This window comes from Vipera berus (genome assembly GCF_964194415.1).
Source record: "Vipera berus genome assembly, chromosome: 2".
Taxonomy (NCBI): domain Eukaryota; kingdom Metazoa; phylum Chordata; class Lepidosauria; order Squamata; family Viperidae; genus Vipera; species Vipera berus.
Genome location: NC_138203.1, coordinates 189,253,280 through 189,269,686, shown reverse-complemented (window position 1 = coordinate 189,269,686; position 16,407 = coordinate 189,253,280). Strand labels below are relative to the sequence as shown.

Here is a 16,407-nt window from a genome sequence, read left to right as displayed (position 1 = left end):
CGCCTCACCGCTTGTAGACAGCGGAGACGGCCCTCCCGGTAACGATACGGCCCTCTGTCCATACGCCTGCTGCCATACCCCAGTGTCGTGGGAATCGGTAATCCCACGACCCGCTCCCAAGCCCCAGATGTAACCACAACCCGCTCCCCCCGAACGCCGTCGGACCCAGGCCTGGCCTGCAACACGGTTGTATGGCCACCCCCCATAGTCAGACAACCATTACCCCCCACCCCTCTCCCTAACCCCCTAAAAAATTTCACTAAAAAATTAACCAGGGGTGTCAAGATAATAAAAAATAAAAACATTAATAATATTAAAAAATAAAAGAAGTTTGCTATTTATATACGTTAACTATATTTGCATCTGGCCCAAGAAAATTCCTTCTCACTCAATGAGGCCCACGCAAGCCAAAAGGTTGGCCAATTATACTTTAGATCAAGAGTTAGATTTGAGATACCGTCATGAATCTTTACTAATGCTTCAAAAGGAATCTTTCAATTTAAACACATTCTGCTTCCACCTTACATGGTTTAAGTTTTTTAACAGATTTAAACAATTAGAAGACATCCAAGGTCCCTTCCAGCTCTGTTATTCTATTCTATTCTATTCTATTCTATTCTATTCTATTCTATTCTATTCTATTCTATTCTATTCTATTCTATTCTATTCTATTCTATTCTATTCTATTCTGTTCTGTTAACAAAAATAAGTAGCAAAAGAATGAGTAAAAGTAGAATATCAAGAAAAGTGTGCATCATCAGCATAGTATGTTTGATCGGTAGAAGTGAGTCTTATTGGGGCCTCAACATGTTTGTTTTATTTTGTTTAATGTCTTATTTTACAATTCCATTGGGCTTTTATTCTTCTTCACTGCCCACAGTTTGTTCTGGTAGATTGACAGCCATATAAATCTCTTTAATAAACATACAATAAAATAAATAGTCATATTACAATGCTGCCTATGCATTAATAATTTTAATATGCTCTTTGGAAGTAAAGCCGTTGCTTTCCTTTAATAGTTGTTACTTAAGCAAAAGCAAGAATTTTACAACATATTTATATGTTTTAATCTTCAGACATCAAAAAAAAAAGCTAACCCAAGGAATACTAAGTAAAAGGACAAAATATTATTATGCTGTATCCTTGAACATTTTTCATCACTTTTCATCTCCTGGAAATTGTTCTCTGACACAGTCACTTTAGCCTGCATGTTACCAGTGGGAAAAGAGGAAAGCATGAGCTTCCTTTCATTAACATGTAGGGAGGATTAGAAAACTATTACCTGATGTGGAGGTCTTTCAAAATAATAACACAAGGTAGAAGCTTTTGACTATTAGACCTATGCAAAACTTCAAAGAGGTGCTTGACTTTGACAAAGCTTTCAACAGTACACCTTCTCAAACTGCTTTGTAATGGTTTCCTCTCAATCCGACATTCATGTGATTACTAGAGTGATGTGGCAGCATGATCTCCTCCAATTTAGGTCCTGGTAATATTATCTCTTTATTAACATTTCCTTCCCTCCACTTTGTAGACATAGACATCTGTGGGACCTTCTTGACAACTACATTACATATGCGTTATATTTAGACATAGATGCTGCAGTTATAATTGCCTCAGTTGGAGGTAATGATACCATTTTATGGGCTCATTTTAATTGGTCTCTTTCCCCCAATGAGAGAACATATTATTCCCATGTTAAACAATCTAAAACATAGTAATAAGGCAGGGTTTTGATTGGCCCAGGTAGTTTGGAGATAATTTGGACCTTGTGATTATTAAGATTTTATTTTTAATATTTTCCCTTATCCTAGTGACAAAGCAATAGTGAGTTTTCCAATAATCCAGTGTTCTGGAATTTTCAACAAGCTCTTTGATAAGTGTTGATTAACAAAGAAAAATATATTTGCCGCTTTTTAATTGCCAGGTTGGATTCCCATTTCTTGCACCTGTGCACTCTCATAAAAATGTGCAGGTTGAAGTGTGGAACAAATGCTATGAAATGGACCAAAAGACAAACACTAAGCATTTTAAAGGAGTACTTGCTGAATCTAACTAGCACTTTGCCTTAGTCTTCCATTATCAAACAAACAACTCAAGTTTAAAAATTCCTAAGTTCCTCTTTTTTCCTCTCAGTTCACATGTGGTATACCTTGGCGATGAATACTAATATACTTCTTATGTGCCGTACAGCATGCTAAACTGTAAACTAGGCTGTAGGAATTATAATGGATGAGTTAGACTAAAAACAAATCAGCCATGCTATAGATTCTCACAAAGATTGGATTTTGTGAATCCAGCCTTTGTTTCATGAGTTGCATAAGATAAGTTGCAAAAACTAGCATATGGATACACATTTCTGCAAATAGAACTTCTGGACCAAAGCCAGTAGATTCATACTCAGAAACTCTACGGAGGAAAATGACACTAGGCTTTAGCAATGTTTTTTTTTTTAAAAAAATACATTAAGAGCAGAACAGCACTTACAGGTATCACTTTTCCATCCTCATCACAGACACACATGTTGACTTCTACATTTCTCTGAGTGGTTTTATTAAATTTATCTAAATCTCCATGTAGCAAAGTAATATAGATGTCATTCCTTACATCGCCTGTGAAAGAAACACAAAAAGTTAGAAATAAGTAGCTATAGTGACAAAGCACATTAAAAACTATTTCTTCCATACCCTGGGTTATACAGAACATTCAAGAGGAAAATGAAGTTAATCTTAATGCTGACTTCATTGTCTCTTCAGGGAAAGGATGATTGCACTGTAACTCCAGCATCAATGCATAATCCTCATTCTGCAGTGACACCTTCTGGTGAACTTTGGTCAAATCAGTTGAGTGAGAAAATGGCAAGGATAAGAACTGAACTGTGCCATGAAGTACGGTAAGTCTATACAGTGAATGAGCAAAAATAGAGGGTGGGATAGGGAGACAAAAAACTGGAAAGGGCAAATTTCACTTCTTGCAAAGAAGCCTCTTTTACCTTCATCTCAAAACACATGCATATGGAAAAGCAGACAAACTCCGCTCTCTTCTTTTAAGAAGAGTTTTTTTTTACTTGCTTGGTCTTGAAGCTATGCATCTTTTTCATCAGACTTTGAATGGTCAGTGATGTTAAGTTTTTTGGAAAAATTCTTGTTTTGTAAGCTATTATATGTCAAATAACAGGGTTAAAAATGTAAATAGGCAAATAGATTAAAAGTACACACACACACACACACACACACACACACAAGTATACAAACCTAAAAATATGCCTTTATACTAATGGGGGTGGAGCGGAAGGGGAAGAGAAGGAGGGGGGAAGAGGAGTGGGGGGGAGGAGGAGGAAGGCTTTCTGGATGCCATTAAATTATCTGGGTGCCATTAATTCCCCACTGAAGATGAAAAAAAATAATTGAAAAGTAATGACTCATAGATCTATCTTTTTTTTTTACATAAACACTAGGCATTACAGAAAAAAATAAAAATAAAAGTATAATAGTTAATGGCCAGAAAGATTTAAGTAAAGGATTTAAGTCTATTTAAAGAAAAGCTGGATTGTATTTTGGTCACTTTATGCATAATATTATCATATTTAGTTCCAAGACGATCTGTTCTGGACCTTAGGAAATAAAATTGGCTTATTACAGTAATTGACATAGATGCTCTGGGATCAATTTAATTTTGATCTAATGAAGAGTTATAAGAAAATTATAAATCTAAGTAATGATGCTTTTATCTTTTCCCCTGATGTCTGGGAGGGAGGGAGGGACGGAGGCCTGTCAGTTCAAAAGAAAAAAGATGGGTATCCTACCTGGCATGATTATTTCAGGGAAGCCAAGCTTCCTAGCGACAACTGTTGTCCTGTCAACTAGGTGAGGGTAGTCCTTTCTAATATGAGTAATGTCTCCAACAAGCTTTTTCATGGTTACCCATAATCCTGTATGGCATACAAAGATAAAGAAGACTTAGCGTGAAATGGGAACTAAGGGTTCAAAACATAGAGAGAGATAAGAAAGTCCCATTGAGAAGTTTCACTCTAAAACACATTCACATAAGCAAGTAGCTCATGCACCAACCGAAGTTTTCGTTCTGTGAACAAGGGGCTCCGTTTAAAGCTCATATAACCAAACATATTAGAAAGCGCATGTAGCGTCCCTATATAATATTACTGATTCCTAGTACTTCTTCCAACTTGGCTCTGGACGTTGTAGAAACTGATCACAAAGGCCTTCAATCGTGCCATCCCTTTAAGGATATAGATCCCATATGAGAGGGGGGAGTAAGAACCGGCATATACTTCACCTTGTCCGCCACTGTCACTTTTGAATGTGGTAACCTTGCTTAAGAGGTTGTGCAAAAACTCATTCTCTGGCACGCTGAAAGAAAAAAAGAAGAATATTACTGCAAACCAAAGGCATATAATGAATCAAAATCAGTTGAGACGACTTTTTCATCAGTACTTGAATGTGAAGGAGTACATTTAGAGTACCAGGCAGAGTTATTGAATATGTGATAAAGGAAAAATGGTTAAACATAAAACAACAAATGCTTCTAAGTTTAATAAAGAGAAGACAGTGGCAAATCCAGCAATTAACAAATGGCAAAGGGAATCAACACAACTCTGACACTCAGAACAAGACCTTCTAGGGCTTATCTACAGATACCTGCACAATAATTATTCTACACTGTGAAAAGTATGCAACAATAAGAACATATTTGGATTTAGATGACCTCTGCATGTGCTTTCAGCAAGCAGAAGGTCCTATATAAGAAAAGTACCTTTAGATACAGTCCATTTTGATTTATGTTTATGTTGTTGTTGTTGTTAGCTGCGAAGTCGTGTCCGACCCATCGCGACCCTATGGACAACATTCCTCCAGGCCTTCCTGTCTTCTACCATCTTCTGGAGTCCATTTAAGCTCACGCCTACTGCTTCAGTGACTCCATCCAGCCACCTCATTCTCTGTCGTCCCCTTCTTCTATTGCCCTCGATCTTTCCCAGCATTAGGCTCTTCTCCAGTGACTCCTTCCTTCTCATTAGGTGGCCAAAGTATTTGAGTTTTAGCTTCAGGATCTGGCCTTCTAAAGAGCAGTCAGGATTGATCTCCTCTAGGACTGACCGGTTTGATCGCCTTGCAGTCCAAGGGACTCGCAGGAGTCTTCTCCAGCACCATAGTTCAAAGGCCTCAATTCTTTGGCGCTCAGCCTTTCTTATGGTCCAACTTTCACTGCCATACATTGCAACTGGGAAGACCATAGCCTTGACTATACGCACTTTTGTTGACAGGGTGATGTCTCTGCTTTTTAGTGTGCTGTCTAGATTTGCCATGGCTTTCCTCCCCAGGAGCAAGCGTCTTTTAATTTCTTGGCTACAGTCCCCATCTGCAGTGATCTTGGAGCCCAGGAAAACAAAATCTGTCACTACCTCCATTTCTTCCCCATCTATTTGCCAGGAATTGAGAGGGCCAGTTGCCATGATCTTGGTTTTCTTAATGTTAAGTTTCAACCCAACTTTTGCACTCTCCTTCTTCACCCGCAACAAGAGGCTCTTTATGTTTATAATGACTTCTAAAAATACTTTTACAATCTTTTTTCATAATGACTGCATCCTACCAGAATAATTTTTTTACACATTAAAAATATTAAACAGCAAAATTGTCTTACGGATGAAAGGGAATGAAATATTGTTTCTCTTCATCACTTTCTGCTTTTCCTCTTATAATATCTGAGATGTCCATTACTAAAGAAAGAAAGAAAGAAAGAAAGAAAGAAAGAAAGAAAGAAAGAAAGAAAGAAAGAAAGAAAGAAAGAAAGAAAGAAAGAAAGAAAGAAAAAAGCTATCAAAAGGTAACAGATGTAACTTCTTTCCCAGTTAGAACCATATACCTCATGAGCCATATATAAGTGCATTAGAATAAAACTTTTTTAAAAAAAAATTCATATTTATCAGAATAAGGCAGTGAATAAAATAAAGGCACACAAACACATCACAACAAACTTTGCTGTGTGGATAGCATGTATGTGAGGAAGCATTGCTGATATTAGAAAACTAGTATCTGCCTGAGAAAATAGTGCATGGAAAAATTCAGTGATTTGCCCCCCACTTCCTGCATCAACCATTACTTATTTACACATCAGTGAAAAACTGCCGATAACTATAAAAGCCCTAAGTAAATAGCAATTAATTTAGAGCTGGAGCTGACACAGCTGATTTGATATGCTTGCTTAATAATGCATTCGCATTCAAATTTTGCTTGCCTGTGCTCTGGTATTATTTTTTATTCCCTGTATAAAATATTAATGAGATAATGCACAGGTGAGCCGATTATTAGGAGTTCTTATCCTGTCCTAACATTCTTCCTTAACCTGGTGTTTTCCAGATGAGTGGGATTACAAATTTCTTCAACTCTCTCAACTAGAATGATCATTAGAACTTGCTGCCTATGATGACTGAAATTTTAATTCGGCACATCTGGAAATCACTGGGAAAGAAAACATTATTGCATCATTTCTGCATCACACAAAATACTGTGTCTTGTTCTCTTATGCTGCTAAAATAAAATAAAATCCACCATCCTTTGATCAGCCACCTTTTTCATGGATTTTTTTTCAAGCACATTTTAAATAACATCTCACTGAGTAATGTTGGAACAAATTTAGGAAGGGATCTTTGCTTTGATAGTCACTTTCATGTCTTGACTTCTCTTGTGATCACACAATATAAAGAATACTTCTAAGCTACATGTTCAACATTTTCTTCAGAATTGTTTCAGTAAAGTCTAACTGATATCGTTATAGGGATGAAATACCAATATAGCTTCATAAATCTCTGATGGATATATCAATACACAAAAGATGTCAGTGCTGAACGTGAGAGAACAGTAGGCCAAGTCCAGTTACCCAAACAGAATCCTATGTATCCAGTGCCAAAGCTTATTCTTATATGCTTCTTGGCAGTGAAAATGTTATAAATGACATGATCTTGGTAAATCTGTATATCAGGTATCATAAACTCACATTGACTGGGACGTCAATATTCAAGGTCAATGGTAATGTGGGAGGTGGTGGCACTTATAAGCAAAGAGTGGCTATACAGACATAGGTGCAGGTGGAATTGTATTAAAGACCGTGAAGGCTTTTTGGATCCTGTTCATTCTTTGCCTTACCTGCCACTCCAAAAGGCCGTCTTATGCCATGAGTATATTTTTTGGTGTTAGTATCTTTGAGATCCATTTTTCCAAAACGTACAATTTGACAGATCAAATAAATCCGGTCTCTCCCAAGATCTTTGTTTCCAAGATCCTGAGATAAATAACAGCAAAATCCAATTGACAGACTGACAGTAAAAAGCTATGACATCTAAACATCAACATTTTTTTTTATTGAAAAGTTTTACAATACATTTTTTAAAAAGACAAAACCCCTCCCAACCCCCTCCTCTCTCCCCAAACCTCCCCAACACCTCCCTCCCCTCCCCCTCCCCCTTCCCCAACTTGCCAGAGCTCAATACAGGGTATAAAAATACAAACAATCATAGTCTACCTTATGCAAACAACAATAAAATATTAAATCTATTGCACTTTAACTCTTATAAACTAAACATCAACATTTTCTGAGCTAATACTGGTATAATAATATAACAATAACAACAGAAAAATGTTGTTTCAGCACCAACTGATTTAAACAACATGAAGAAAATAGAAACTGCAGAAAATAAAAAAATAGAAATAGAAAAGGAATAACAAATAATAATATAATAATAAAATGAAGAAAAGAATTCCCTCTTGAGCACAGAATGAACAGTTTTATGATCTTCACTTAAGATATAACAAATGAACTCTTTTCCTATTCCATCTCTTATCTATAAACAAATCCTTAAAGCCAAATCTTTCTGCTCTGATGAGGAAAAAAAAATCTCTTAAAGGTTACTGCAGATAACAACATATCTATCCTAACTTTGATCAAACAGACCAACTTTATATTCCCTCCTTTTAAGAATCGTGAACTTTATTCCCTTCAAATAATGTCCTTGTACTTGATTTCTTTAAATTTTTCTTTTTCTCTTCTTGCAAAATTCTTCAGAGCTTTAACAAGACTTTTTAGGAATATATAGGAAAATTATCCAGGTCACTCTTTTGCATTATTTGTGTATTCATTTTAATTATTAAGACATCAGGCAGTTTTATTTGTTTGTCCAGTGAAGCATCTTTTTCCATATTGTTATTGTAGCCAGTCATTTTTGAATCCACTCAATCTCAATCATGTCCAATAACACTTGTTGCTTTTCCATAACTTCTTTTAAACTGCCTATCTTTAGAGACAGACACTTTTAAAATGATCTCCTGGGTCCAAATATATCCTTCAATATGTCCAGTGTTAAAAAATATTGCTCCGTTCCATATTAATAAGTCAAATTTAAATGTTCTTCTCTTTGTAACCTTTAGTTCCTATTTTGTTTAAAAAAATAATTCAAAACAAATTATTTCTCCGTGAAAAATCCTTACAATTAATTTGAAAATCTTATTTCCATTCCATCTAGACTCTTAGTTCATTTGTAACTTTCCCAAGCCAAAGTTTTAATGTCCCTTTTGCTGTTTATTCCAAAGAAATAATACTTTTAGCTTTTAAACTTGCACTTAATTTTTTTCACATTAGAAACAATTTTCTGGAGCACTTGTGGACCATCTCAAGTTGTGCAGTCAATCAGCAAATTCCTGATCCACTCAGCTATGCTTTCAGTGAAGTTGTCTTCACTTTGGCATTTCTTTCCCGGAAGATCTCAGATAATTAGGATGTTTCAGTGACTTACTGACTTAGTCATCTGTTGCATTTAGCATAACATCTGTGTACAACATGATAATTTTTCTTGTACCACAATATTAACATTTCTCAAATATAGCTAGATAAAAGCCACAATCATATGAATCAGTTATTTCAAGATGACAACCACCATCTACTGTATCCTCAGAGTTTCAGGATTATGTCAGTCTAGCCAAACACTAGATTTAGTCTTACAGCCAAAGCATCAATTCCATGGAAATGTTTCTCCTCATCAGTTATTTGAAAAAAAATAGTTTTATGATTCATTCACTAATTTTTCAAAGAGAGGTAACCATCACTATTTCACAATACTACTCAATAAACTAAAAATAAAATCTCTTTGTAAAAAATAAGTTATATTGCCCTACTCACAAATCATGCAATCCTATTTCTTCTTTAACCATGGTTAGTTAAATAAGCCACAATAGCTGTGTTTGCACAAGTCAAAAACCCATAACGGCTTTGTATTATATGCAAAGTTAGCCATAGAGAGAGAATGAATGAATTGAGGTCACCTAGCAGAATTCTGCTAATTCTGTTTCCTGTGGGCAGAGGAACGTTAGCAGGAGAGAGAACAGTCAATAAATTTAATAGATGATTCTGCAAGCTTTCTAGAAAATGAACACATAGTATAGGTGGGTGAAGTGAAAAGATTGTGTGTGTGTTTTTTAACAAAACTACTCACAGTGAAAACCACTTTCAGATTGTTGAAATTGTCAATTTCTTTGACAAAACCTTTGCTCCCCCATCTCACCAAGTAATTTTCACTGTGGAAAAATAAACATTACATAAAAGGAGAGTGTCACAATGAAAATAGCACTTTATAAGATATTGACAAGCAATTTTAAATTATATTATGTGCATCATTTAAAATTCTGCCAATGGTTTCAAACTTCAGACATTATGCTAAACCATGACTAAACCTAGAACAATGGGGAAAGTCTGAGACAATGGTTAATAATTAGGTAAAGATACAAGCAGATCCATTAGCCTATTAAGATAGCTCAAGCTTTGATGCAAACCTGGACTACCTATAAGTCTTGTTTTTCTTGTTTGTTTTGTTTTATTAAATTTTTATACTGCCCTTCTCCCGAAGGACTCAGGGCGGTGAACAGGGCATATCATAAAAATACAAAAATACAAAAGTTAAAAAAAGAATTAAATTATTGCCCACAGTAAAAACAATAGAAAATATATATAAATATTAAAACCCTAAGTAACTCCCCATCAGGCCAGGCCAGCTTGTTCAAATAAATGGGTCTTTAACCCGCGCCGGAAGGAGCGGAGATCCGGTGCCATCCGGAGCTCAACCGGCAGCTGATTCCACAAAGCCAGAGCGCCCACAGAGAAGGCCCTCCCCCTGGGGGCCACCAGCCAACATTCTCTGACTGGAGGCACCCTGAGGAGGCCCTCTCTGTGGGAACGCACAGGGCGGAGGGGAGTCGACGCCGGCAGCAGGTGGTCCCCGAGGTATTCCGGACCCATGTCATTCTGATGTCTTACCAAATTATTCATTAATACAAATATGTCTGTTCATAAACTGTATATGTATAATTTCAACACATACCAAATTCACCCAGACCACAAGAGATTATCATAATCCACACATCTATAATCTCATGCACACATTTACCGGTAAGTTTCTTAGGAAAATGACCATCGTGTGTCATTAAAAAAAACAAACCCTGGCATACCTTATCACTATATGCTTATGGGGATCATAGAGGGACATGAAAAGTTCAGCATCTTCTCCTATTTTGCAGACAAAATTTCTTACAAAGACATAAAGGCTGTGAGTGGGGGATGAAGTATTTCGGCAGAAAGTTCCGTATATAGGCTCATCTTTGGACTGAGAACCAACAACAGTTAAAAGAAAGAACTTATTAGAAAAACAGCAAAAGTACTTGATAAACAGATTTCCTTTTTTTTAAAAAAAGTCATGTTAATGCTACATCACATCTTTGGGGTCAAGAAAATTTAAACCACAACATTTATCACACTTTTCCCAACTTTTCCTGTCCAGCTGTGATGAAATATAATTCCCATAATGTTTGGTTATTTTAAATACCTGAGATGCAAGTTTAAGTTAACTGTTGTTGTAGTAAATATTTACAAAGTCCTCTCTACTTTTGAAATCAAACATCTTTGTATATGTGTAAGGCTGGCTTTCCCAAACTGTGAGGTGTAACTTTCTTTGGGGAGGTACAGAGTCCAGGGAAAGTGTGAGAAATCTTATAGTTGTCAAATTATTACAATAAATTCACATTCCCCAAAATATTGGCTTCAATTGAATAACCTAGTGGTGATGGAGGCACTAACTTTGCTTTTTTATTTTTTGTAAAATTATCAAATATATATATATTTTTATTGTATTGTTTTCATTGTTCATTTGTGTTCGTTTTGGGTTTTGGAGGATTTTTAGGGGAGGCATGTACATAAAGAGGAGATGCAATAGCAAAAAGGAAATTGTTTATATATAAACTGTTCTTCTCCTTCCCTACTTTTTACTGTAGTTATAGCATACTGCTATTGTAATTTTTTATGTGCTACTGATTTTTAAATGATATGTAGCATTGCTTGCTGGATATAAGTTTAAGCAAATTCAGCATTAATTTTAAGGGAAAGCTGGCACTTCACAAAGGAAAAATAGTTTTTTTTCCACTTGGCCAGAAATTAGATCAAGGAGATCTCTCTCACACACAAAAGCTCTGTTCAGGAAATAGTGCACTTAAACATACCATCTCCCAGCAGATTTGATTACCTGAAGATAATCTGGCATTGCTCACTACGCACAAGTGAGCAATATCACGATAACCTTAGGAATCTGGTGCTTCAATAGGAATTCAGAATAACAGAGTTTACCTACAAACATCAAGAACAACTACTTGGCTAGCAGAGGATGTAGTATAAGTTACTAGGTTTTAGAAAATCTGAATCAGTGCACTACTTAATTTTCCTCGTACAAACATGGTTTTGACAGAGTCTATAGACATGGATACAAGGGATGCGGTGGCTCAGTGGGTTAGGACGCTGAACTTGTCGATCGGAAGGTCGGCAGTTTGGCGGGTCGAATCCCGAGTGCCGTGTAGCAGAGTAAGCGCCTGTTACTCGTCCGAGCTTCTGCCCACCTAGCAGTTCGAAAGCACGTAAAAATGCAAGTAGAAAAATAGGGACCACTACGGTGGGAAGGTAACAGCGTTCCGTGCGCCTTTGGTGTCTAGTCATGCTGGCCACATGACCACGGAGACGTCCTCGGACAAGCGCTGGCTCTTCGGCTATGAAACGGAGATGAGCACCGGCCCCTAGAGTCGGAAACGACTAGCACGCATGTGCGGGGGAACCTTTACCTTTACCTTTACCTTTATAGACATGGATAATAAGGAAGGTCTTGTCCTCCCTTCTAAATTTTATCTCCCCTCCCCATTTTTTTTACAAAGGTTGACCACTGCATATTGTTTTAAAAGACCAGGTAAAGTATATCTGACTTTTTTTAAAAAAGCTTGCTATAGGCCTTTTGGTCTGCACCAATATGTGTGTCAATTGGTCTAAGTTATGTTATTGGTTTATTGATGGATTGAAATCAGCATTTTAAAAAAGCTTGGAATTCAGAATAAATACTTGATGTGAAGAGATATTTTTAATATGCATAATGAATCAGGCAGGAAGAATGATTGCTAAGCTGCAGCTGATGCTTTTACAGATTAATTCTCTGTGGGAATAAATAAGGAAACCTCTTTTTGAAAGTAGAAAGAGGGAATGCAAACCCCCGTACCGTTTCTTCTTTAATTCTCTCTGTGATTTTTTTTGTAGCTTCTGTATGTGCATGGAAGAGACTGATGACACTGGTTTTGTCAGGATCCAAAATATTGCCGTCTTCATCTCTAACAATCAGATCCAGCTCAAGAATCCTGCAACATTAAAGGCCATCCTTTAGTTTCAAATAGACATCACGCTACAAATATCTTAGGTTTCATTTCACATTGTTTGAAATCTGGTTGATGTTTGTTTATCTCTGAGATGTGATTTAAAAATTAAGACATTCACGCAAAACCAAGCAGCATGTCTGATGCATCGGAAAAAGTTTGGGTTAACAGATAATATAATACTCATGAGGGTATAATCTCCTTTGAAAACACAATTTGCATAATGATGAATGGTATCCTGAATGGAACCATGAATATAATTAACACCCATGATTTTGCAATGAAAGAAATAATCTTTGAGAAGTCTGAGTAATTGTAGTTTGCAAAGATGAAAAAGCTTTCGGTCTTGGACACATCTTTAAACCTGGATCAAAAACAGTAACTTTGAGAGGAACCTTGGAGTCCTAGATCACTTAAACATGAGTCAGCAGTGTGCGACAGCAGCCAAAAAAGCTAATTGTAAATTATTGATTGTATAAACAGAAGCATCGAATCAAAGATCACATGAAGTATTAGTACCAATTTATAAAGCCTTAGTAAGACCACACCTGGAATACGGCATCCAGTTTTGGTCACCACATTACAAAAAAGACGTGAGACTTTGGAAAAAGTACAAAGAAGAGCAACTAAGATGATTAAAGGGCTGAAGACTAAAACATATGAAGAACACCTGCAGGACTTGGATTTGGCTAGTCTACAGAAAAGAAGGACTTGTCGGACATGATAACAGTATTCCAGTATTTGAGAGGCTGCCACAAAAAGGAGGGGGTCAATTTATTTTGCAAAGCACCAGAATGCAGGACAAGAAACAAGGGATAGAAACTAAAAAAGGAGAGAAGCAACCTGGAATTAAGGAGAAACTTCCTAACAGCAAGGACAATTAACCAGTGGAACAGCTTGCCCTCAGACATTGTGGGTGCTTCATCACTGAAGGTTTTTAAGAAGCGACTGGACAGTCACTTTTCTAAAATGGTATAGGATCTTCTGCTTGAGCAGGGGGCTGGATTGGAAGACCTCCAAGGTCCCTTCCAGCTCTACTCTGATTCTAATTCAGTCCTTTAGCTGAGTCTATACAATATGCTGAGTCACACTTGCCAATCCCACTTTGTTTGGGTGAACCCAGCGAACATTTTTACTTATTGTGCAATGTGTCATGGAAACTTCAAAACTAGATTGATAAATCTTTCTCTTCCTACTTCTGCGGACCTACTATTCGCATCTGAAGAGAAGCTACACCTTATGTCTATAAGTGTTTCTCTTGAAATTAAGAAAAAAACAAGAGAAAACAGTCAATTTATCTAGCCTGTTTCCCTTCAAATTCTCCTCTATCTCCAAACAACTATTTTTTTTACTTAGATATTAATTTTTGACTGGCATCACTCCAGCCTGGTAAAGGAGCAAGTTGAGAATCCAGATGATATTTCTTTGCCTTCTGTTAACCTCAGCTTTGTTTATACTCTTCATTTTTGCACCTGAATTTGTGGAATGACAACATGACAGCATGCTCTGTAAGGGACAAAGTACTGCTGCAAAGAACTAGCCTAGGAAGATACTGTGTGTGACTGAATGGAGTCCTCCTTGCTGCTGAGCCATTTAAGTCTTGTCAGGAGTTCCTAGCAGCTGATGGAATTGTGAGCTTGTTCTTTTTGATCATATTTTTTTGCCTTTCTATATTTGTATTAACTGTTTCCATCTAGTAAAGCAGAACCATACCATCATTCTCTGAGATCCCTTAAGAATCTCCCTGTATGACTTACTGCTTCAAACATTTTTCATCTTTTAGACCACTGATGCTTAAACAATGACATGTAAAAAGATTGCATTTTGCAAAAGCCACTTTAAAAAAATGCCCTAAAATAGTTTTTGAAAACTCATTTTAATAAATGAAGGACACTTATGTGTTTTCTGGGTTTTTTTTTCATTTAGATAAGATGCAAATCTGAGGTCTCCATTCCATACAATAGTCTATCTTATTCTAGAATATCCCTATCCAAGCATCTAATTTTGTTGCCTCTATAGACAAATTTTGAATTTGAAATATTTATCAGCCACATTATCTTTTTCTCCACCGTTGTTTTTGAATGCAGCATAACAGATGTTGTTGTTATTATTATTATTATTATTATTATTATTATTATTATTATTATTATTATTATTATTATTATTATTATTATTAAATTTCTATACCACCCTTCTCCCGAAGGACTCATGTACTATATGCATATTACATCCCACTCACAGTTTGTGACTTTGGGTAGCAAAGCAATAATAAACAGTAAAGGAAGATCAAGATCTAAGAAAGTAAAACCAGAATAAGTACCCTAAAAAGCCAAAATAACGAGGAGGAGAAGAAGATACAACTTATAAGCAAAGTAAAATCATAAAATCAGTTTCTCTACTCTGCACCTTGATAACTCTTTTTAGGCAACTTGTCTTAGAAGGACTGAAGAAAATAATGGTATGCAATGTTGAGCAGCTGACAGCACATCTCTGATCTTAGACCAGCTAAATAGAGTTGATTAATATATGATGGGGAGAATACCAGAAAATCCCAAAGTTAGACCAGAATGGAAAATTTGGAAAAAAAAATCCACAAAGAAGGCATGACTAATGGCTTTTGTGCGTTTGTGAAGAAAAGTACACTAATGGGTTGATAAGGTCACCCAGAGTTAAGCTTGACCCGAGGGGGACTTTATGTTAGGTCCATAACAAAGGTAATTTGTAAGTGGCAGTTATAACAACACAACATTTAGAATGTCTTATTAGTATTCTACTAATACGCCTGGGTGGAAAATGGTAACATATATTTTATTATAGCGTTCTTAAAAGCAATGTTAGGGTTAGCAAAACAAAGGCATCTCAGCTTGCAATATGCCCAAGGTAATTCCCTTTCTCCAATACATTGATAGTAACATCAGAACTTACTTGTTGCCATAATCAATTTTGGAAGTGACCTTTTGTTTCAGTTCTTTCAGTTCATCTTTGGGCAACGTCCCTGACAGGAGTTGTGATCTCCACTCCATTAACTCGCACATCATCGCTTGTACCTGCCGGAAGTGTTCCTTCTTGTTTGCCTGAAAGAGAAAACAATTCAAGCTTCAGCTTATTTAAGATTTCAATTGCTGTTTGTCACTGTGGTTAATCTAAGTGGAAGTGATCCTGGTTTTTTTCCCAATCTACAAAAACCCTGGAGATAAAAAAATACGTATAATAGATATAAAAACATAAACTTCAGTTTGTGTTGACAATGCTTAGTGCTTAGTGCACCTGCTGCCGGCGTCAACTTCCCTCCGCCCTGTGCGTTCCCACAGAGAGGGCCTCCTCAGGGTGCCACCGGTCAGAGAATGTCGTCTGGTGGCCCCCAGGGGGAGGGCCTTCTCTGTGGGCGCCCCGGACTTATGGAATCAGTTGCCGGTTGAGCTCCGGACGGCGCCTCACCTTCGCTCCTTCCGACGCGATCTGAAGACCTATTTATTTGAACGAGCCGGCCTGGCCTGATGGGGGATGTGCTGGGGGTTTTTATTGTGGTTTTACGTTATTATTTATTGTTTTAGCTCGGGCTTTGTATTTAATTCTCTTTTTAATTTTTGTACTTTGTATTTTATATGTGCCCTGTTCACCGCCCTGAGTCCTTCGGGAGAAGGGCGGTATACAAATATAATAAACTTAA

General features: G+C 36.7%; 1 protein-coding gene across 1 annotated transcript in view; it reads right to left on the bottom strand.

The window, feature by feature from the left end:
- The window catches only part of DOCK2 (dedicator of cytokinesis 2), a 322,065-nt gene that overhangs the window by 277,981 nt on the left and 27,677 nt on the right, over nt 1-16,407 (bottom strand). Inside the window, exons 6-14 of the mRNA XM_081319663.1 lie at nt 15,663-15,811; nt 12,587-12,722; nt 10,509-10,663; nt 9,500-9,581; nt 7,161-7,296; nt 5,659-5,734; nt 4,297-4,370; nt 3,806-3,931; nt 2,488-2,612 (exon numbers count right to left, since the gene is read on the bottom strand). Coding sequence (XP_081175789.1) covers nt 2,488-2,612; nt 3,806-3,931; nt 4,297-4,370; nt 5,659-5,734; nt 7,161-7,296; nt 9,500-9,581; nt 10,509-10,663; nt 12,587-12,722; nt 15,663-15,811 — 1,059 coding nt within the window. The remainder of the gene's footprint in view (nt 1-2,487; nt 2,613-3,805; nt 3,932-4,296; nt 4,371-5,658; nt 5,735-7,160; nt 7,297-9,499; nt 9,582-10,508; nt 10,664-12,586; nt 12,723-15,662; nt 15,812-16,407) is intronic.